The 24,143-nt window shown below is 45.4% G+C and overlaps 2 protein-coding genes across 4 annotated transcripts in view; one reads left to right on the top strand and one right to left on the bottom strand.

Annotated features, from left to right (window-relative positions):
- The window catches only part of LOC119164145 (retinol dehydrogenase 12-like), a 29,616-nt gene extending 28,642 nt beyond the window's left edge, over positions 1-974 (top strand). Inside the window, exon 7 of the mRNA XM_075891798.1 lies at positions 644-974. Coding sequence (XP_075747913.1) covers positions 644-850 — 207 coding nt within the window. The 3' untranslated portion in view covers positions 851-974. The remainder of the gene's footprint in view (positions 1-643) is intronic.
- Positions 975-3,613: 2,639 nt separating this feature from the next.
- On the bottom strand, positions 3,614-21,005 carry LOC119184919 (retinol dehydrogenase 12). Of its 3 annotated transcripts, none has more exons than XM_075891777.1 (7): positions 20,899-21,000; positions 12,278-12,477; positions 10,203-10,442; positions 7,681-7,773; positions 6,041-6,235; positions 4,959-5,068; positions 3,614-3,978 (listed from the first exon to the last, which is right to left on the bottom strand). In XM_075891777.1, the coding sequence occupies exons 1-7, from the start codon at positions 20,943-20,945 to the stop codon at positions 3,766-3,768; spliced, it is 1,098 nt and encodes a 365-aa protein (XP_075747892.1). In that variant the 5' UTR covers positions 20,946-21,000; the 3' UTR covers positions 3,614-3,765. The 3 variants fall into 3 exon arrangements, with proteins under 3 accessions (XP_075747892.1, XP_075747901.1, XP_075747907.1); XM_075891786.1 differs by lacking the exon at positions 20,899-21,000 and adding an exon at positions 13,305-13,562; XM_075891792.1 differs by lacking the exon at positions 6,041-6,235 and having other exon boundaries at positions 20,899-21,005.
- Between the last annotated feature and the right edge of the window lie 3,138 nt (positions 21,006-24,143).

Here is a 24,143-nt window from a genome sequence, read left to right as displayed (position 1 = left end):
TATCGCAACTTGGTAATTCTTTGGAAAGCACTCTCATATTCACCCACGCATCCACTTAAGAAATATACACACCAGACACAGCACCACCCCAACATTTATTATTATTATTATTAAGTGAATGTCACCAAGTTTTGATGTTGCCTTCGCCTGGTTGCCATGGCAATGACCGAGTCCTTTGCAAGGCATGGAAGCCAAAAGGGTGACCTACCCCATTTTCTGTTCCATCGCAAAGCTCCTATTTATTAGCATTTTCCCTTGTACTGCACGAATATTGGACTACGCGGTGTAACTACGTGGCGTAAGTTAGCGCAAAGAAAAATATTTATATGCGCATGCACGGTTAAGTCCTGTGCGCCCTTTTTAGTTGATTGCGTAGCGTTGTTCTCTTGTGCTCGCATGTGTTACTTTATCTGTTATGACGAAATTTAAACAAATAGTTCAGAATTCAGGTAATCTCGTGTTAGATTAACAAACTTTTAACGCTGATTGATTGATATGTGGTGTTTAACGTTTCCAAACCACCATATCATTATGAGAGACGCCGTAGTGGAGGACTCCGGAAAATACTTCTAGCGCCAACTCTCACAAAGTGTCGAAGAGTGCTGAAGCTCTCCCTAAGCTCACGTGCTATTTCACCTTGCAGACGGTGTGGGAGGGAGTCCAGACGTGCCTGTACGCTGCCGTGGATGATCGCTTCGAAAGGGACACAGGCCTTTACTTGGACGAATGTGCACGTGGCTTTGTGAGTCACAGGGCGCTAAATAAGGAGTGCGTGGAGAGCACCTTCGCTCGGAGCATCAGCCTCTGCCACCTGGACCCAATCCTAGTGGAGAAGATTTTTCAGGCGTAGCAATAGCTTCACAATAACGCCGCCGATTGATGGGCTTTGACTATTTGGGCGCAGGCTCGCTTGATTGCAGTCAAGGTGATTACACATGATGTGCAGAAGAAAAAAAAGATGAGCATGCCTGCGGCCTCTATTGTCTTTGTTAAGAAAATGCTCTTTCATACGTGCTACTAGCACAGGAAGTGCGACCTTTTGCGACTCAAGTGACCGATGTTGACACGTGAGCACGACCCTGTATACGTAAACACAAAAAACTCTTATCTGCTCGTTTTGTTGGCTCGTAAGTTGAGCAGATGTCTTGTTCCTGCTCACGCGATTGTCTCAGAGCTTTGCAACGGCAGGGGCGATTGAGAAATGAATCAGCGAGCGACTAGGAGCCAAGTGGAGCCAAAGCAGTCGACGTGCGATCGAAACGGCTGGTTGCGACCATTCGCGACCAGTTGCTTTGCAACTAAGGCTAGCGATCGTTGCTAGTCAGCGGTGTGAACGAGCCTAATTAACACACGATTATTATATTCAACTGGTAGTTATAAACGTGGCAGAAACACACATGTTGATTACTAGAATTCCTAAGGAAACCTTTGTAGTTTTATAGTTAGCCTACGTGTCTCAGCCACTGAACGGTGCACAGTCGCTAAGACGACGAAAAATGTTGGTGCATGAGAGACTTACGCGTCAGAGCCCGAAGAGCCGTCTGGCCCCATCGTGCCTGATTGTGGAGCCTCCTCTGATGGCGTTGCATATACTTCTTCGACCTACCACACAGTCGACTCGGACCTGACTCAGCGGCTTTGACGCCGCGCCCTTTTGGCGGTGGAGTCGGGCGAACGCCACGTTTTTATACTTCATACAAGCAGCCTGCGCTGCTCTTGTTTGTTTCTTTGTTTCCTCATCGCGTAGCCTCCACGACAGATTTACCGAGACTTCACTATCTCAGCACTTTGACAAGGATTCCAGGATTGCAGAAATATAAATGAATAAATAAATAAATGAATGAATAAATAAATAAATAAATGAAAGGCAAAGCTTCACCTGGACATCACACGCTGGCTCGTACCGAATACAGTAGATTGATCAAGCAGTACACTCTATGTTTTATGTGTTTATCAGTGTATACACCATAACCAACACCCAGTACCTGAATTATATGGCATGCCAGGCGAAAAGCCAGACAGACATCTCCAGCTCTTCATTAAAATATTTCTCTCCTTTTAACGCGGAGCTGTGATGCTTTTTGTGCGTCCGCGTGGATCGTTCAGAAAGCTCCAGTGGGCACACGTCGCAAAAAAATGGGCAAGAACGACTATCGAGTATAAGAGCTTACGGGAGCAATATAAATGCGTTGCAGGTGAAAAAAAAAAAAAGGGAAGTGAGACTGAGCAGGAGGGAATCAGAGTAACTCTGGGAGGGAATGAGGGGTAGTAATTTTTTTGTTTTTTCTTCAGTCTATGCCAAGTACCCACTTTGAGGAATTGGCCGAGAAGGCGAGGTTGAAAACTTCAGATGGTATTTGAAGAGTGTTAGGCGATTTAAAAATAAAAAAAAATGAAAATGGCAATAATTTGTAATACATCAAATTAAGACTATAAGTATTATGTTATGGGGCTCGTATTTCATACTGCCGTATTGAAGAGATAAGTTAGATTTTACTTTACTTTAATAACGAATATTTATAAATTTATTTGCAGTACTGTCAGTCTCTACTGAGACCATAGCAGGTGGGCACGTTTTATAAGCAGGTAATATTTTAAATAGAAGATTAAAATGGCACTCGTTTGTAGTGATAACGGAATTACACACGGCATCAAGGTATTCCCGTGGAAAAATCCCAAACCTGAGGCACCGAAGCTTATCCATATTTTGTTAGGACTGTGCACAGTGCTCACATGACTTGAAAGGACAGGACATGACAAGGACAGGGTTCTGTGAGTGCTGCACAGTCCTAAGCATGAACGCATACCAACTGTCTAGTCCTTTTAAGGAGAGACGGTTACGGGTGGCACTGTTCCTTATCATAACTGCTTGGAGATATAATAATATTAATAATAATAATAATAATAATAATAATAATAATAATAATAATAATAATAATAATAATAATAATAATAATAATAATAATAATAATAATAATAATAATAATAATAATAATAATAATAATAAGGGCTATTGAAAGGCCGACCTTGTGATTTTCTTTCACGTGCACTAACATCGTGCAGTACACACACCTCTATCATTTCACCTCCATCGAAATGGAACTCCTGCGGCTGGAATCGAACCCGCAACCTTCGGGTCAGCTGTCGAGGACCTAACCGTCCTACTACCGTGGCGGACAGAAAAAGGAATAGGGGAGGGTATGAAGCATGACATAGTCGCGTGTAGTAGGCGTTGGTGCAGTAAGTACAGTATAACAAGGGTTCTGTAAGAGAACTGAAGGTGAGGAAGCGTGATGTGGGGTTGAGACGCAGAGAAGGAAAGGGGTATAACATAGCACAGTCTTGCACAGGTCAGTATATAGCAGGGCGTGGGAAAAGGACGTAAGCGTGAAGAGGAGTGAAAGAAGGAGAGGAACGCCACCGGCTTCGAACCCACAAATTCGAAAGTGGCTGGTTCGGATTTCACCTAAGGAATTGTTGATATTTCCTCTTCTTTAACTTTTCTCACTTTTGATCATAATTACTACAGTTAGGTTAACGATGTGCGCTATATACTTTGCTTGGCCTATTGGATTCAATTCGCTGTGCCTAACAGGGAAAGAAATCCCCAGAAAACATTTCCATTCTTTCGTTTATGACAGCACACCTTCAGACACAAGCTGCATTTTAAATAATTCTTTAAATGAATGAGGCTGAGTTCTTTATATAAATGCAAAACGAAAAAAAAAAACACTTGAAGGTGCGTTGGAGTGAGTGACGATGAGCTCATGACTGGGTTCCTAGGAGGCGATCCGGGTCAAAGCCGACCAGCCGGAGGGAAGTGCCGAACACTTCTTCGGCCAGCGCCCGGTCCTCGAGCAGCGGGTTTCGGTATCGCTTGGCAGCGGGAGCACATTCTTCGAAGAATTCGCCCGTGGTCGTCTCCAACGCCGGGTCCACCGACACCTGGATTGTGGTCTGCGCACCTTGCAGCGGTGTCTGTCACGTAAAGGCGCCACTGATCATTATCTGCGCACAAACACTTCCTGAAAATCATTTACACAGTCTACTGTGCTTGGCTGCCGCATACTTTTAGCATTGCGAAGTTTATATTAAGACCTGATCTTAAAAAAATGTAACCTGTTCCACCCTGCTTCACTATAACCAGGGGCGAAATTTGCCACTTGGGTTTGGTAATAGTCCCGGGAGCAGTCAAATAGGCCTCTTAAAGAAGCCTTGGAACACCCAGACAGACATTTTAGAGCAGGCTTGGAGCACCGAGAAATGCCTTTTCAAGCAAGTTTAGACCAGTCGCAGGGAACATTCAGAGCATAAGAAGCCCTGTTGCAAAACACTTGTGAATCAATATTTGTCCTGTGCTGCACTTCCAAACACCAAGCTAAATTATGCAATAGCATTGTTATTGTGACATAAATTATATGGACAGTCTCGACGGATTGTTGTCGCCGTCATGTCCTGCATTAAGTCCAAATTGATAACACAGTCCCGCACATGTACGTTCTACCAGCGGGTAAAAGCGCGCGAGAGGGGATGACGAACGCGGCTAAAGCAGTGATCAAAAGAGTTGGCCCATCTCGGTTGCTCGGAGATCACATGCGATAAAACCATCCCTCTCGGAAGGCCTGCCGTCGAAGCAGAGAGGAAACAGCCCGCCCGTCATGAAAGAGCGTGAAAAGAGAGGAGGCGTGAGGGGGGAGGGTCTTGGGTGTAGCGTCGCTTGATCAGCAAACAGTGAACTTCGATGTGTCAACTGTGAACTTCCCTTCACTATAGGCGGTCGCAATGGCATGGTGCACACGCTGTAGCTCCGCAGCCATCAGCGGGCGGCTTCAATACACTTTTACGTGCTGCGCACTCATTGCGAAGAGACTATGCGAAAAGTGTAGGCCTTCCTGGAGTGGCCGTATTCGCTTGCACGAGCGGACATTCTGCTGACGAAGCGAGAATGGCGTGCCCACCTTTCCTTTGGTGTGTGATAGAAGATGAAAGAGCACTCTCCGGATAAAGGATCCGTGGCTTGCGATGGGCGTCTGCACAAGGCCTGGATGAAGGGAGTTTACAGTGACCCCTGCAAGCGAATGGACCAAAATTGTTATATGCATTAGCGAGTACTGTGGCAAGCAGCGATCCTGCGCAGATAGCGCAACTGGTCATCATGTTCGGTCAAAACGAACACCACCGCGCGTTTCTGTGTTTTTTTTTTATTTCAACGAAGCTTCGAATATCGGCTTGGTAACCTCGCATTCTATTCCGTTGATTTATATTATTTCAGGAAAACTCCAACAGAAGTGGATACATTTGGGTATTACACAAAGTAGAAAGTTGAGTAGACATTCAACAGCAAATCATTTTTGGTATCGCAGCTTAGTAATAAGGAACGCAATCTTATCGTTCGGCCTTGATAACAAACATTTCCAATATTTTCAACGTATTCTTTTGGCAGAGAATGAGTCATTGACGTAGTTTCTTGAAATCAGCGATTAAAGAGTGAATTGTCGACACACACACACACACACACACACACACACACACACACACACACACACACACACACACACACACACACACACACACAACATATATATATATATATATATATATATATATATATATATATATATATATATATATATATATATATATATATATATATATATATAATAGTGTGGAGGAAAGCCGTAATTGTTTCAGTTATTCCAATTTATTTTAGTTAGAAAAGTGGTTAAACGAATTAGTGGGACCCCTGTGAGCACAAATTTAGAGCGTTTATGCTGTGACAGGGCTCATACGAGAACAAAAGGGTCAGGACCACCTCTTCGTTTTTTTCTTCGTCCCTCACCCCCCCCCCCCCCCCCCATAATATAAGTGGCTGGATCCTCCCGGTCTCTTACACGTGGAATCCCTTACAATAGGAATTAACTTACACGTGGAATTACTGAAGGTGAAAATTATCTTAAACATGGAAATACCAGAAGTAAGGAAACGTTGATTCGGCACGAAAATTAAGTGGGCCTTGACAAAGAGCTTGCGCTACACGTACCGGTGTCCTTGACCTTGTCGGCCAGTGCGACCGTGTAGAGGCACATGGCCAGCTTGCTGTTGGCGTACGGGGCGAAGGGAGTGCGCAGCGTGCATTTTCCTCGCGCCTTGGCCTCCAGCTGCGACACGTCGCCGATGGTGTGCGAGTCCGAGGACACGTTCACTATCCGGCTTGGCGCACTCTTTTGCAGTTTGTCTGGGAACGTTGACGCGACAGGAACGGTTTATGATCAAAGCGTCTTGCACAAACTTTACAAGAAGGAACTAAACACGGCGGCAAAAGACGCACAAAGCACGTCAGTGTGAAGTAACTACTGTTTAACACATAGGCAAACATATATGTGACACATGAAGTGATAATAGGCAAAGGTAATGGAATAAATGGATGGCGTATGAGGGAGACCACATCTCTTACACAGAGTGTAACATATATATGTACAGAGACCACACGCGTGCGCAGTCAGCCCTGCGTATACCTGCGCCACCTATACTCGTTTATTATCTTCTATTAGGCCAAGCTTCGTATCCCGGCTGCGGCGGCTGCATTTCCGATGGAGGCGGAAATGTTGTAGGCCCGTGTGCTCAGATTTGGGTGCACGTTAAAGAACCCCAGGTGGTCTAAATTTCCGGAGCCCTCCACTACGGCGTCTCTCATAATCATATAGTGGTTTTGGGACGTTAAACCCCACATATCAATCAATCTATTAGGCCAAGCATTGTCGACGAGGTGCTTACATACGTGGCCCGTGCTGTAGATTTTATTGCAAAGACTTCAAAGAACCCCACTTTCGTCTACTTGCCAGAACTGTGCGAAAACTTGGTTTTCTTCAAACATTGGACTACACGAGTTCTGCTGCAGTGTATCGCCAGATGCCCAGGAGCTGAGGACATAGTTGTAAAAGTGCTGCCACAACCTGTCGTTCACGCCCTTTCCCACCTGTCAAACGTAATGATCGAGCACCGCTGGAAAGGTGGGGTCCTATTCGCTGTGCACTGCACCGAAACAGCTGATAGGATTTTGCGCATGCGTGAACGGTCACAACGAGAGGAACGAGGATGTAGTGCCCTCGACCAGACATGAAAAACGATTCGTTTAATGCGTGAAAAACGTCGTGTACAGGATCCCACTGTCCTGCGGAGCTCTAATACCTGCTCTAATATGCGAAGTATTTCTTAGCGAACCTTTGCGCCTTTGAGCGTATCCGTCCACCCGTCCGTCCATCCACCCATCGTAGAGCGCAGTGGCGCACTTGGTTTGAAACCGAGGACAGTAAAGAAATGTTTTATTTTGTAGGGGCACATTTCCTTGCAGCGATGATCGTATTATGTCACTTCGAGTGGTCACAAATGCGCCACAATATCCCCGCCTACCAACGTGCCCATAAGTCAGGTAAAACAATATATAGGCAGTGAACGGTGCGAAAAAAATGTGTATACTTAAGGAGGTCACCTTGTGCACACGAAAAGAGTGCTCACTTCGTGAACACTCTGACACAAAGAACTGCGGCAGTACATATACTGTGTGGCCCCTCTGTACGAGACATTTGAGCGAATGATGGGCACTGGCTCTCTCGTTGACATCTTCAGCTTTGGACAATACTAAGAAACGATATCTGTCATACCAATATCTGATCAACTCACCCAGCAGCAGTAGAGTCAGCAGCACCGGAGATAAGTGATTTATTTGGAAGCAGGCCTCGAAGCCGTCTTCTGTGTACGTGAACTCCTCCGAGCCTGGCAAGAAGGAAGAGAATGACGCTTCATAAAGGGTGCGCTTGAAGATAAAGCGTGGAAATAAAGCATGGAAAGCAAGTTCGACCACACTTTTTTGTATGTTCGTTCATGCGCTTGACATCTGTGCGTGTATATATACGCAAGCAAAACTGAAAAATTTCTGTGGGGTTCGAACCCCACTGAAATTGCCGCTACAGCATCTGCTGTCCACAAGGCAGAAGTCGTGTGCATTTGGATAGCGCTTAATCACCTTGTTCATTTTGGTGATGCCGAACTGTGCATGCACAGTGCCAGCGGTTGAGTACGGAAACAATATCTGCGCCGGTTGTCGGTAGCGTTTAACTTGTACCACCAGAGTCCTTTAATGCTTTCCCTCTGGTCGTAAAATTCTGACGCAACGGTATGCGAAAGATTCACATAGTGCCCGCTGGTGCCGCCATCATGGCACTGGTGTAGCTATGGGAGCGCAGCGTGGGAGGTGCACGGCGGCTATCTGGAAAGACAATCGCCGTTAGCAGTGTTAGAACAGCGTGTTGATGTGTGCGCTCGTCCTCTTGCTTCACCATGAACGTGTGTGCCCCTGTGGGAACGTGGACAGCTAGTCACGTCATGTATGATCCCGCCAAAACTACGTAATATGTGTGTAGTTTTGGGAATCAACTGAAATCGAAGAACAACAACCAAGTCTAGCCATACTTTGTATTGCTAGCAAAAAAACACCAGGCCTGCGTGGAACGCGTAGCACAGTCATAGCGAAAGCTGGAAGAACGGCCTTTCTAGAGCCCCTTTTTAAACACTATTTGGGTAGCTGCTACAAAAACACTTGCAGGGCACCTCCTATGCCATAAATTATCATAATTTTTGTGTAGCAGGGAGGGATTCACTATGCCATCCATCGTTATTCTTCGAGGGTTCGTGGCATTCGCTTTACACGCCTGCAAAGAATTTTGTGCAATTTTTTGATGCCGTGGCTGGCAACGATGAATAATTATGCATGAAGCTTTTGTAACGGATTGGAGCAGTCGCCGACGCACTCGCTACGTGATTCGCATTGTGTGACACCTGGTTGTTTCTTCGCTGTTTTGAAACGTTTTATATTACTCATGTAAAAGCGATACATTCCCGACATGATGCTTGCCTAGAGTGAGTTTTCAGCGGAGTTTGAAGCGTTGGTGTGTCTGCTCGGTAGCATACTGGGCTGGCACGCAGATGACCTGGACTCGAAGCCCATCGTGTCAGTGGGGCCGTTCTTTATTCAATTAGTTTTTCTCTTATTTCACGCAGCTCATTTTTCAGCAGCTCATTTTCCCCCATGCCGTAACACTCTGGAATGCACTGCCAGATAACATTGTTTTTGGCAGGGACCGCTCAACATTTCGCGAAAAACTAACTCTTTTCCAAAATCCAAATACGATGTCCTAACAGCACATTAACTATTGCGTTTAGAGTTGTTTTACTGTACTCCTAGAATTTATTTATCGCCTATTATTTTTTTTTATGTTTTGTTATGCGTGTTATTTCCGTTCGTGTTCTTTATTTGCTCATTCATTGCAATCAGTGTGTGCCCTCATATTGTTACATTGGTTAGGAACTTACAACCTGGATGTATGACCCCCCTCCCCCTCATGTAATGTCTTCGGGCTCTTAAGGTTCAATAAATGAAATAAATGAATAAATGAAATGAATTGATAGGGGTTACGAACACCGGCGGCTGTGGGCTACTGTGGCGCCAAAAACGACCCTTCTTGCGATATTAAAGCAGTTTTCGCTGTAAAACAGAGCATACGTTTTTGCACTAGTAGCACAAGCGTAGAAGAAGCAAAGTCGAACCCTAGGTGCGCTGTTGGTTCCAGTCCTGGGCCACGAGTGTGAGCTAAGGGTGTGAGGTTCACACATTTTTATTAGAGTGCAGCACTTGGCGCCCCTTCTCGCGGAGTGGTGTCGCCATTGGCTGACTTCGCTGACAAAGCGAACGAGGACGAAAGAGAGTGAACGCGGAGTCTCTCGATATCTATCGCCCCCGAGCCAATGGCCTCCAACCTCACTTTCTTCCTCCGTCAAGGGCATTGGCCTCTCCGTCGGAGCTTGTGCGCATACAGGGCTAGCCTCGCTTAACGGAGGTGTCGGCTTTTCATTTGACTCGCGATGCCTATAATGCTCAGTTTCCAGGGCGTAGCATTCGAGCGCTTGCGGAAGTTTCTGTGGCATTTCTACAACTGCGCACAGCCGAGTTGGCGCTGCTCCAACTCGAAGCGGCGCTCAGAATTCACATCAGGGATCATCGTAATCGACAGGTCAATTTTTACCGGTATATATGCGTGCGGCTTTCGCTATAAATGTACCCTTGCTAATGTTTCGCGCTATACACGAGACGATGGAGTGCTACCAACTGTACCAACAAAACTGCGTGCCGAAACGAAGCCACTCACTGTTTATCAGGCCGGCGTTGTTGATGAGCACGTCGAGTCTCTCTTCACTTTCGTTAATTTCATCGCAAAACTCCTTCACAGACTCCAACGAGTCCAGCACAAGCTTTTTGACCACGACCGGCTGGTTCGTCTCGTCACTGATCTGCTGGGCAACCTCTTTGGCCTTCTCCACGTTGCGACAGGCAAGGATGACGCGGGCCTTGCGTCGCGCGAGCTCCTTGGCTGTCTCCAAGCCGATGCCTGTATTATAAAGGGAAGCTTAGTTTTACTCATAAGTGGCTTATGCACCTTTGAGATTGCGACAAAAGTACGTGAAGTACATTTTCTAGAAGCAATAGTTACATTGCATGGTAAAATGCTGTAGGTCCATGTGGGGTGCGCGCTTAAGAAATGCAGGTGGTCGATATTTCAGGAGCCTTTCACTACGGCGTCTCTCATAATCATATGGGGGGTTTGGGACCTTAAACCTCACATGTAAATTGCACGTGCATAGTTCGCCTTAAAAATAGAGTTCTAAATAAATTTAAACAGATGACAAGAATGACTTTAATCAGTGCAATAAGTTCGTCATTCAGTACTTGCCTCAATTGTGCTTTTTTATGCTTATTGGCAAATCATGTAAAATTCTGCAACAAGTGTGGTCATGCAAGTTTCCGAGCGTTACACCGAGCAATTGTGTTTCACCTACGACACTTAATGTAGAACAATATACATTAGTAAACGTCGGTATGCAGTAGTATGCGTCAGTATACAAGTATTGGGCACAATGTTTCTTTGGATGACCTATTACCTGGTAAAGTTTCATAATGTACAACATACAGCTGATACTCTGGTGGTATGCGTATAGGCTATATTACACTCCTTTCGTTTGTCGCCGAAACTTGGGTAAATCAGTCCCGATTCCACGCAGTGCATACGTTATCTTTCGACTCATGGGAAAATTACGTGGTGCATACTTTATTCGATCCGCATTCGACTTTTGCTGTCTCTGTTTAATCGCCACATATGTGGAGTCAAGAGTGGGAGGTGCAACCTAACACTAAAAGAAAAAAAAGTGTTATCAATAAATATGAGCAGAAAGAAAAAAAAACATTTAATTTTATTCTGTAGATACTTCCATCACTAGGATTAACAAAGTTAACTCAGTACAAACTCCTCGGCTTCACGATAATTAATACACCCAGTTGGAACACTCATATTTCGAGCATTTGCACATCCACGTTTCGTAAGCTGTGCTTTTTTTTGCGACACAAGTTGGAGCATAGACCATTTGACACCAAACTGCTAGCATATTCCTCAATTATAAAACCCAAGCTCGAGTACGCGTCCATTGTTTAGGGCACTCGCACTAAACGAAATATCACAGCGCTGGTGATGCTACAATGAAAAATCAGTAAGGTTTATTTATTCTAAACATCATCAAACTGCCTCTCGTACTCAACAAATGAGTCATCATGAAAAAAAGCATTACAATTACAACGGCAAATAGACAGAATGAAATGTATCCTCAACTTGAAACATAGCGATTTATTACTCAAACCTAAGCTTCACGTAACGCCATTGACACACGAACTACAAGGCATCGGCATGAAGAATCACTAACAACATACAGCATTGAAACTAACATTTCAAACTTATCGTTTTTCTCGCGAACAATTATCGATGGTAATTCATTGCCTATGTCATTGCTTCAATGCACAAGCACAACAGGAAATCTTCAGTATTGATGTTATTTTGTGTTATCTATATTATTTTTTCCAGTTTCCTTTGTATTTTTCTTCCTATTTTTCTATTGTACGTGGCCTCACTTCTACTGACTATGGAAATGATGCGACAAGTCCCTATGGCGTTTTTATTTCGAAGCACTGAACTTGTTCATGTATTACATTTCTGAGTGTACTTTTGCTTCTCCCGCAAAGCCTTCGAATGGGTCTGTGGTATCTCGTTAATGAAAAAAAAAATATCTCGATAACTAATCATGCGGTCTCTCTCCGTCCCCAAGGTTCTCCCAGTTGCAAATTATTTCACCGGTATCATGACATGCTGTTGGCGCAGCCGTCTTTAACGAGGCTCACCTGACGTGGCGCCAGTGATGATGACAGTCTTGCCTTCCATGGACGCATCCGAGGAACACATGGCGTGCCGCTCAAACAGATGGCTGGTGCTCAGCGGAGCCACTCTCGCGAGAAACATCCACTCCGAGAGAAGGCCGTAGAGCCGAGAGAAGGCGCTACGGCACTGCTTCATCGACGGGCTATCTTTCTCCATTCCTGCACTGTGTAGCGCAGGAAGACTTGCATATGCTTGCTTCATAAAAATAAATTTTCATTGGACACCACAGCTTGTCCCCCTCGCAAACAAGCAGCAGTCTTTTGGGACAGTCATACGAAAACAAAAAAAAAGCAAATTTGAAGGAAGAATTTGTATTAATAACAGTGAACCAAATGAATGAATCATTCACAATACGCATAGGACGCTTACAAGTGCACACAACTATTTAAGAATGAGCATTGCAGTACACTAGTCTGGGGAATATGATGACGAACGGTTTTATAAAAATTAGCTCAAACGAAGAAAAAAAACACATAAGTGCTTTGGCTGGAAATAGCCGCAACCTGTTGACATGACATTGCGACATTTTCATGTGAAATTTTTATGTGTCCCGTCTCCTCCATTAAGGTACCTTTCTCTATAGCGACTTGCACAGACACGAGAGCGAGACCATCAAGCCGCAATTTGGCCGTCCGGCTACTGAAAGAGATGTTGACGTCGATATGTTGTGTCGTGCAACAGCCGGGGAACGTCGTCTATACGGTCTCGGGGTTTGGGGCAAAAAGGCTCATTAAGCTGGAACTTCCGTTATAAAGAGATTTTTGTATGGCCCGCCTTTCAACTTCGAGGATATTCGAACCCGGCGTGATGCGTCGTGACACGAAATTCATCACACACGATGAACGGGTGTGTGCAATGAAAATCGGACAACGGACGGGTGGCGCAAAGCAAGGGGGTCAGGAAAAGAAAAAGACAGACACGCACAGAGAGAAAAAGCTAGATAAATAAAATTCTTACGAGGCGGCGCGATTCGAACCCCTGTATACTCACGGTAAGATGGCAAGTAACTTCACCACTCGGCTATCCTGGCACACTAACAGAACGTAGAACAGCCTCGTAATGATGATGATTTGTGGAGTTTAGCGTCCCAAAACCACCATATGATGATGAGAGACGCCGTAGTGGAAGACTCCGGAAATTTCGACCACCTGGGGATCTTTAACGTGCACCCAAATCTGAGCACACGGGCCTAGAACATTTCCGCCTCCATCGGAAATGCAGCCGCTGAAGCCGGGATTTGATCTCACGACCTGCAGGTCAGCAGCCGAGTACCTTAGTCACTAGACCACCGCGGCGGGGCAGAACAGCCTCGTATAACAAGAGGATAGGAAAGAAGATGAGAGTGAAGAAAGAGGTGAATGAGAGGCAAAAGAAGGAAGAGAGTGATCCATACTATATAAAGCAAAATCAAAGAAATAGAAAAGTGGAGAGAGTGAATGAGAAAAATAAAGACAGGTAGAAAGAGGAAGAAAAAATATGGCTGATTTCTCCTTCTAAGAATCGGTATAACACGAAAGTGAAACATGTTTTCAAAGAAGCAATTAAGTGTTCATTGTCCATTGTTTGGTCTCAAGGGTGAAGGAATGGATGCTGCAGAAACTAATTATGATGTCACGTGAAGAATAAGAAGCACCTGATAACTTGCAGCGGCAAGCTCAAGCAGAAAGCACGTACGAAGTGAGCATACAAAGGAGGAGCGACAACTGTCACAGCTCGACACTACAAGTGCGCTCCTCAAACAGAAAGACGCGCTATACTAACGAACACGTATACACATAACGAGCGCAAAGTGTCCCAATTCTGAATTCTTCATGTGCGAGCAGCGTGCTCCTTTTGTGAACGCGGCCGAGGCAGTGAGCGAAGTGACCTTCGGGCTCTCTTTGAACGACTGCAGCTTCGAAGCAAGCTGGCAGTGGAAGAGGCACAAAGAGCCCGAATCACAGATAAGTGCGCGCGCACGAGCGACCACGCCTGGAGGAGGCACGCGCGCATCGCTGGGCGACGACCTGACTACCTTTAAAGCGCGCCCTTCGCGCCATCGCGGTACTGATGACTAAAACGGGCTAAATTATCTAATACCTGTGGGCCACCAATGGTGTAAATAAAATGCGCGCTGTAAAGTGAGATATCGTCGGTTCGAAGCCCGGAGCGGAACTTTTAAATGCGAAGCATTTCGTACAGCGAAATTGAGCGTATCTATCTATCTAGCCGCTTACGTTTGGGTGCCTTCGTGGTAACCCCCTAAACTTGGCATGAACCAGCATTGACATGGGAGGGTATGATGGTTTGAGGAATATGGCGCACTGGCAGAGACATGAATAATGTCACAATCCCGTCGCGTACGTCGTCAAACACTTCCTGCCAGACAGCGGCACATACCCATGGGCGCGTATGTGCCGCTGGTATGCGGGTATGTGCCACAAGTGATTGACACTTAGTATGTACCCAGGAACGATGATAACACACATGGGCAATTTTAGCGCGCGAGCATTAGGAAATACCCGACATTGGTAGCGTCGACCCGACGAATGCAAAGAATGTTAGCGTCCCAGCTGGAATCGAACCCAAGCATTCTGCGTGGCAATGAAGCACTTTACCACAGAGCTACGCCAGGTCTCGAAACTACTTTTCAAGTAGACGCTAATCTTCGTGAAACGTCAAAAGTGGCTGCAGAGCTGCCTACCCAATTTTATAAACATTACATGCCTTTGATACAGCCGTGACGCCGGGTTAACGTCAATTATGGTTAGTTGCCATGCGCTGAAGTTGATATATGTAGCAGTGTATAGGGCAAGCGTCCTCGTGAGCATCAGCGCTTCAGATCAGTTTCTGGTATTGCTAATACGCATGTTCTAGTTAGCGTCGTTGTGCAAGTGCAAACAACTGGTTATATGAACATCCGCAACTCTTCAACATATGTTTGTGCGTGCAACATTTGTACATATATTTAGCGTCATATCATGACGTGCTGCGCAATAAAAAAATTGCATCACGGTCACCTTCCCTCCGCATGCTTCGCATAACGTCGATTCCCAGGTACGTGGGATCTGCCAATTTTTTTCTTGTTTTTTTTACAATTTGCTGTTATATGTTTTACAACGTAATAACTGTGACGGAAATACGTCAGCGGAGCTGTGGTGATCCCGGCATAAAGCACTTGCGTGTTAAAGGAAAGACAGCACGAGAGCAAAAAAGAAACAGAAATAAATGATGACAAAATAAATGCGGGAAGCTTGCACTAAATCACACAAATTAAGCATGGTACAGTAAAGATGGTGCCAGAAAAAACGTGCTTACAAAATAGCAAAATCGAACAAGAACGCGTCACAAGATAGCGGAAACCGGCGTTATATAGCCTAAAGACTGGGCGGTAGACCAGCCTCGCCATGTCAAGCTTCACATGACTTTGTGCACAGTTTTTGTTCTCGACATCTGTCATCTTCATTTTAGCGTGTGAATATGCGGTGTTTTCATATGCCTGAAGCAAAAGTCGGTGGGCAGCACAGATTACCCTTGGCGTTCGCAAGTCAAATAGCAAGCTGAGCGGTGGTTTGCAAAGCGGCGCCCGAGGGAGGCTTTGAGGTCGTCCATGCACGGATTGATTGATTGATTTTGTGGGGTTTAACGTCCCAAAACCACTATTTGATTATGAGAGACGCCGTAGTGGAGGGCTCCGAAAATTTTGACCACCTGGGATTCTTTAACGTGGACGCAAATCTGAGTACACGGGTCCATGCACGGAATAAACGTCTGTAGTCGTGAACCATATACGATGGAAGATATCCAGACATCTAAGTGCTTTCGAGTGGACTCCTCACATACAGAAAATGCCTTCTTAAAGTCTGCTCCTGCCAGTCTCACCCAATTTAGTTCACACCTGATCAACGTGCTCCAAGCCAGCTCGACAGATCGGCTCGGTGGATATAAGTGGTGTGCAAGGAACGTCTCAAGCAGGGAGGCACAAAAGAAAGTTGAATAAACTGATTCGTCTATGGAGGGAATGTGCGGCAGGTGGTCTGTCACGAGATGTCTCAGGAAGCGCTTCTTTATGTACAATATTTCCCAATCACGACGTTGCATAAACCTCGTTTCGCAATATAGTCATAGCTGGCGGAATGGCGTTATAGAAAATTCTTGGAGATCTGCCAAGGCACACTTTCTTCGTCCATGTCCTTCGTTGTGCTTTGCGAATTTTCCCCGTGCCTGTATCACCACCATTAAATTCATTCCTAGATGCTTTCATGTACAGCCCTTTTTATGAAATGCGTATGCTACCAGTATTAGCCGCCCACTTTTTTGCCCAGTCAAGTGAGCATCCGCAGTTCACACAATGGAGCGACAAATCGCTCCCCTACTTATATTCTATCAGAAGTTGTTCTCGGGCTCTTTGTATTTAGAGGAAATTTATTTTATCGCGGTACGTAAGAAAAAAACAGAAAACAGTGTGTACGCATTAAGGACGCATCGATGGCCGAATTTAGAGACTGTTTCGTGCTGCATAGGGCCATTCTGAGCCCTTCCCAATTGACGAGTCTGCAGACTGACCGTAACTTGTCGAAAAAAAAAAACAGGAACGCGCAATTAGCAGTACGCTGCGTGGGTGACAGTCGGGTGTATTCTGGAAGGAATTGAAGTCCTTTAATAGCATGTTGGGGAAAGCCACGTCGGTCAGTATTGACTATTGAAACTCGAGACAGCCTTGAGAAAACACAACCTTGATCCCGAGGGTGGCGAATCTTGCTGCTCGCTTGAGGGGTCTTGAGTGGTTGGAACTGAAGGGACCTTTCTCTGAGCAAACAGATGACAGAAGGAACGTGCGCGCTGGCAGTCTTCTAAAAAAGGCCGCTTAAAGAGACGTTAAACGTGTACTTTCTGAAATACCATTCGCAAAACCTCATAGACGCTTGTTTCGTGTGAAGAAAATGCTATAGATTTGAAAAAAAAAATCACGCTTTACTAGTTCGCACACAGTTAGAGCGATTCAAACTTCCCACCCCCAAAAGACTTATGACGTAAGCATTTTAAAAAGCCGCTTTTAACCGGCACGACACCAGCACTTGCCGTTATTTGGCGACGTCGCACCTTCACCAGAAAGGCACGCAAAAAATATTCGGCAAATCCCAGTGATTTTCGGAGTCGATGTCATGGGTATATCGTGGGCAGGCCCGTAGTGAGATTTTTTTCCGCCGGGGGGTGTGGGAACACTTTCTGAATGTCTTGAATACACGAAGAAAGTACCTGAAGGCCTGCCTGGACCGCATAAGGAATGCCTGACGTGGAAAAAGGGGCGGGGGGAGGGGTTCATAGAGCACTCTTTCCTGGCTACTGGATCTATCACGGGTTTAATAAGCACGTCGACTAGATGGATGAATAAGGAGCATCTTATGGTCCGACGTAACGACCGTATTCACATTAGAGCACATGTACCAGTTTATTGAAAGGAAGTGCGCGCTACGGTGTTATGATGTGCATATTACAAGAAGATGCTCTAGCCGTATTCCTACGAGCTGTGCTATGATTTACTATAGCATGGTGAGGAAGAGAAGTTAATAGACGTCTAATGCTTATTACATTGGTATAAACGTGAACATGACATCCACAGTTGACGTTGGCGCGATATGGCATCATTATAGGGTTTTTCTTGTAAGACGTTACAAGCACTGCATTTTTGTAGTAGCACACTTGAGTGCCAAGCAGACTGCCTGGGTTCGATTCCAGCTCTAAATGTCTTTTCCTATCTTTCCGTAGCTCCGACTTTTTTCCTCACCTACAACACTGCTGACGCCTTCTCCGCAAAAGTTGTGCCACAAAAGTTGCACAACACGATCGCGTAAACATTTTCATAGTTCTGTCATCGCCATTCCTGCTTTTACACAAGCTGTCAATCTCCTGTGGTTTATACTCGCCTTCCATGGGCCGTGGCATGCCCATATGCGCCACACGTGACTGAATGAAGGGTTTCATGATGCACGCGTCACGCGTCTCCCGCAATTGATGTAAATAACTGTTCATAGTGTAGTAATAGTAGTGTTCATAGTGTTCATAGTAATCAACTAATGCTCTCTCATGCAAACTTTGGTAGGCGTCTAGTTAAGGAGCACGGCACCGCCGCGGTGGTCCAATGGCTAAATTACTCGACTGCTAATCCGAAGGGGGTGGGATCAAATCCCGGCTTCGGCGGCTGTATTTTCGATGAAGGCGAACATGTTTGAGTCCCGTGTACTCAGATTTAGGTGCACGCTAAAAAAAACACAGGTGATCAAAATTTTCTGACCTCTCCACTACAGTTTCTCTCATAATCATAACCGGGGTTTCGGATTATTAAACTGCAGATATTATTTATAAAGAAAATGACCACGAGAGTGCCCAGACGTAGGCAGCTGATAGATAGATAGATAGATAGATAGATAGATAGATAGATAGATAGATAGATAGATAGGAAGTAAATGTTCGAAGTGCCTTAGCTTTGCAAAGGAAGGCTTCACACTTGGTACTACCTGTTGGTTTCTGTATACTTCACTGGCCTCCGCTGCCTACATTGCAATGCTATGTTTTTCGCGGAAGGAAAAATTACGAAGGAGAGCTGAGCAGTTAAAAACTACTTTGTACTGAGTTTGCTCTGAGATGAGAAGGATGGATGAATGGTTCACGAAACCAGCCATCAGGATGATATGTAGCCCTAACAGTTAATATTTTTAACATTAGAAGAATTTCTATATTATTTTTTCACTTCCTTTACGTGGGCACGAGGCATCCTGAGAAGACTGAAGCGCTGTGGGGGAAAGGGTGCGTAAAGCGAGTTGCTTACGTATAGGGTTGGTTTCGTATGTGAAAATGCGGTGAACCCACGAGTAGATTTTCGTTGTCCGTCACACTGCCGTAAAAGTGTGGCACATAGACATTTAGTGGAAGTGAGTTTCCTCCGTGCATGGTTCTTATCGGAAAGTGATTTATTTCGTTGCTACACGGCTGCTCTAGGCGAAGTGGCGTGTACAGTTTGGGCATTTAAAGACGTTACGTGGACGTGTAATTCTCACTGATTGGAACATAGAACGAGTTGAGCGAGCCAGCCATGCCTTCATGGTGATATGTGACAAAAAAACCCCTTGAAATGCAACCATGCACGCTGCCAAAGCAGAGCCTGAAGGAAAACGAAACCTTTCGACCAACCTCGTCGTCAAGAAGTTATTTTCCCTATGGACCGAAAGTCACAAGCAGCCTTTTCGTACCGTCTTCTAGTTCCTGCAGTGGCCGTATTTATTATGGCTAGTAAGAGTACCAGTTATCATATACCCTAGTGCGTAATATCGGGTTAGTGTTGAAATGTCCCTCTATATGGGGGCGCAAAGCGTGTTGTATGTTATAATTTCTCGGTTACAAAAGCGCTGCGTTCCCGCGTCTGAGACGTTCTTCACAAATAACGTTTCACTGCAGCATAAATTTGTGTAATGTTAAATTAGAGGATAAATTTCTTACTTCGCCACGTAACGTAACCAAACTACTACAGCAACGAAAAAATTCTGTTTGCGATGGCCACTACTAATGGGCGCAGGTGTTCATAATGCGTTGAAAAGTTACTTCTAGGCACTTACTACACGTCACCAAGTGATTTTGAGGACGTCGTAGACATGCGCCAAGACAGAATAATAGGACAATAAGACAATGGGAGTTAATTAAAATGTCTCGAGCCGCATCACGAGACTTCCGTAAAACGTCCGCATGTATAGTCACGTGTGCGTCGTGAAGAGTTTGTGGGATCGAACATCCTGTAATAATAATAATAATAATAATAATAATAATAATAATAATAATAATAATAATAATAATAATAATAATAATAATAATAATAATAATAATAATAATAATAATAATAATAATAATAATAATAATAATAATAATAATAATAATAATAATAATAATAATAATAATAATAATAATAATAATAATAATAATAATTGTGGGGATTCGACGTCCTAGAATCAAGATATGATTGTGACAGACGCCATGCATAGTGCAGGCCTCCGGAAATTTCGACCATCTCGTGCTCTTATAACGTGCGCCGACATCCCACAGCACATGGACCTCTAGCCTTTTGACTCCACCGAAACGGGCTGTCATGGCAGGGATCGAACCAGCAACCTTCGCGAATCAGAGGCGAGGCGTAGCTTGTAACTGCTAGCGTTTTTAAAACACAGTATTTCGACGTGGCTATCACTGTTCAATTTCACATGCCTCTATCTATCAAGCATTTATATTTACATGGTCCAGGACTATCGCAGCTGCGCATAGAAGAACGGGCTAGGTCAGTAAACACACCATAAGATGTCAGCCCAATTCAAATCGTAAAAACATTGGGAAGTCATATAACAAGAGTTACATAAGTAATACGACCAAAGTAGCTCGCAGAAAAAAAAATAGAGCTTAGTTAAGTCTGTTTGAGCACCCAAAAACTCGTCTCTATAAGGTAACGAACGAATATGACCTGGTGACACACTGCTATGGTCCGGCGCAAAGGAGCAATCAAAAGCGGTGGACATATGTGTGAATCGCCGGCGAATTAAGTATGCGAAGGTAAGGAACTTACCGCAGCACGCAGCGACAGCAGACTGACGCCGCACTTTCGTTTATCATTCCGAGTCAACACGTAGCCGGCGTCCTTGGCGAGACGGGCTCGTCAGCGGACTCGGAGAGGAGGACCGAGGCCACGCTTCCTTCGACTTTCTTTACATATAAATATAAAAGACACCCGGAAAGTCTCTTCGAGCCAATAAAGGCCGAAATCAGCATGGTATGCGCCACACGTGCCTCGGAAAATCCCTCCAGTACTAAGACACGCGCTAATTGGTTCTTTATAGGTTGGTACGATCAAGTCTCGAGGTGAAAAGGGAACGTCGTTTTGTATTTTGAATTCACCGCCTGCAATTCTTCGATGGCAATGAGTGCAGTAAGTTATTAATTAAGATAAGTGTGGTGAGGAAGAGGAAGATGACTATAATCTACACAGCAGCTTATTGACCCGTCCGTCTTGCTACCATCACCGCAGAAGACGCCCAGGGACTGTGGGCAGCATCTCGCTGAATTGCTCTCGGATCATCCGTCGTTCGGCAGCCGACACGTGGCCCGAACGTTAGTGCAATGAAGGATGGGAACCGGGGTGGATGCTGTTGAGTGATGCTCGACGTAAGCCCCAAGGTTGGCCCAGAACCTCGACCAAATGTCTCACGACAATTTATTACGAAGGAGTGATGCCTTCTGACCCGCAGGGCGCGGGTTCGAATCTCGGCTGCGGCGGCTGCATTTCCGATGGAGGCGGAAATGTTGTAGGCCCGTGTGCTCAGATTTGGGTGCACGTTAAAGAACCCCAGGTGGTCTAAATTTCCGGAGCCCTCCACTACGGCGTCTCTCATAATCATATAGTGGTTTTGGGACGTTAAACCCCACATATCAATCAATCAGGAGTGATGCCTTAAACAACTGAGGTAGCTGCGACGGAACTACAGAAGTAGTTAATCTAAACAACTATTTTAGCGTATACTATAGTCGGACTATATACTGTATACTATATACATATGCGGCGGACGTCCACTGATGGACGTCCGCCGCATCGAAGAGTAAACGCTCGCACGCAATGGCTTTGCACACTTTTCCAATACGCACATTGTACGCCAGATCATTGTCGAAGGGCAGATCACAACAGATACCCTGGCCATTCAGAGGCGACTAATGGATAGTCACGTTTTATTGTAAACTGTCTGAACTTGCGAGATGTCAACTGCATGTGGCCATCATCATGCGGCATGTGGTCCTTCATCAGTGCAGACTTCAATGGGTATACCGTGACGAGCAACATTGTACCTAGTGTGTCCACTACGACCTGGCTTGTTGACTGAGGCAACTGTTCCACTTCGGGGTAGTTGGAATAGGCATAGTAGGCAACCAGGTAACACTTCCCCCCATGGTAGCCATCAATAAATAGCATAGTCCCTTGCTTGCTAGCGTCTCGCGTTGTTGTGTCCTTACTGAGCACGTAAATTAGAACATGGTGTCAGAAGTGTAACAGACAAACTTGGTGCTGAAGGTGGACAGCCTAGTACCACCCGAGCCATTTGTACTGACAAATGCTCCAGCTGACAACTGGAAAAAGTTCCGCCAACGAATTGAACTCTACTTCAAAGCTACCGAGACCAACAAGAAACGAACGCCAGCGCCATCTTTTTTCACGTCGCGGGCCCAAAAGCAGTTGAAGTGTTTAACACCTTATCTCTACCAGCAGAACAACGAGATAACTATGACTCGATCGTCAAAGCCTTCGAAGGCTACTGCACGCCTCGGTGCAACGAGACATTCGAAAGGTGCGTTATGCGCAGTCGGCAACAACAGGAGGGTGAACCATTCGAACAGTTTTTGCGCGATATGCAGTTGAAAGCGCAGACTTGTAATTTTGGCGAAATCAAGGACTCGATGGTGAGGGACCAGATAGTGTGCGGTATCTTCGACAAGAAGCTACGTGCACTCCTGCTGCAGGAGAAGGACTTGACCCTAGAATCAGCTGTAGAAATCTGAAAAGCCGCGGAACTGGCAGCAACGCTAAACCATGATCTTGAAAGCGAAGCGAAGGTGCTGCAGAGAGTCGAAAAAATGGTAAACGCTGCCGGACAGTCTTGCACGAGCGGACAGCGTCGACGCTGCGGCTACTGTGGCAAGATTCACGAACCAAGACGCTGTCCAGCGTTTAGAAAAACGTGCACGCTGTCCATTTTGCTGCAGGGGTAGACGCCGTGTGCATAAATTAGGCGTCGTTGCAACTGAAGATGCATGGGAGGAGTTCTCGGATGCTACGGATGAAGACGTTCAAGTTCTTACGGCGCAAATCAGGAACGTTTCCGGAAATCAGGATTGGACTGTGGCAGGTGACCTTGCCGGGCATCCGACAGAAGTGAAAGTGGATACAGGCGCGCAAGCGAACATCTTGCCGTACTCGTACTTTCGCAGGATGCGTTCGCCGACCATGGTGCGGCCATCGACCACAGTGCTTGCTATGAAGGAAGCAAAATACATCATTTGGACGTTATCAGTTTGCCACTACATCTAGGAAAGCAGCAAGAGAATGCCATTTTTTTGTGGTCAAGAGAGGCAAGCAAGTCCTGCTCGGATTGAATGCAGCTGGGCGCTTCGGGCTTTAAAGCTAATTTCGATGGCGTGGTGGCACGACTTGTCTAGGGCGTTCGAGAGGCATATATACACGTGATAGTTCTTTTAACATGTTTACTGTGGCAGGATACGTAAGGAAGCAGATGCTTGCAAGAGCGAGGCTGGGTTTGGTGGTGAATAAAAAAAAAACGAACATAAAAGTGTGACAAAGTCGTGGTTGTTTTTTCTACCACAACCTGTCCCACCGACTGAACAAAATTGGGAAGCGGGCACGTTCAAGTTTCACGTAAAATTTAGGGTAAAAAATTGAGAACAAACATTTTATTCTGTAAAGCTTTCGCGGTAATAATGCTTTTATTGCATGAAGATTCCTTTGTTGAGCCAGAGAGTCAGTATGAAACTTAGATTAAATGAAGCTAACTAATATTCATTGCGTGATCGCTGATGCTTTGATTTCCGTTCAGTATGAGCTTCCGAGGCAGTGGATGCGTACTCGAGCTTCGGCCTGGTGTCGCAAAAAAGAAGAGCTTGCGAAACGTGGATGCGGCAATGTTTGAAATATGGCTTTCAAACCGAGTTGATTACATAAAAATTGCGGCTAAGTGCGCTTGTTGGTACGTGCACTAGTTGTTCAAAGTAGCGCAGAAACGGGACACAGAAGAGACCACACGGCTCAGG

This window comes from Rhipicephalus microplus, chromosome 1, assembly GCF_043290135.1.
Source record: "Rhipicephalus microplus isolate Deutch F79 chromosome 1, USDA_Rmic, whole genome shotgun sequence".
Taxonomy (NCBI): Eukaryota; Metazoa; Arthropoda; class Arachnida; order Ixodida; family Ixodidae; genus Rhipicephalus; species Rhipicephalus microplus.
The sequence above is the reverse complement of the archived record's forward strand: the minus strand, read 5'-3'. Positions and strand labels throughout refer to the sequence as shown.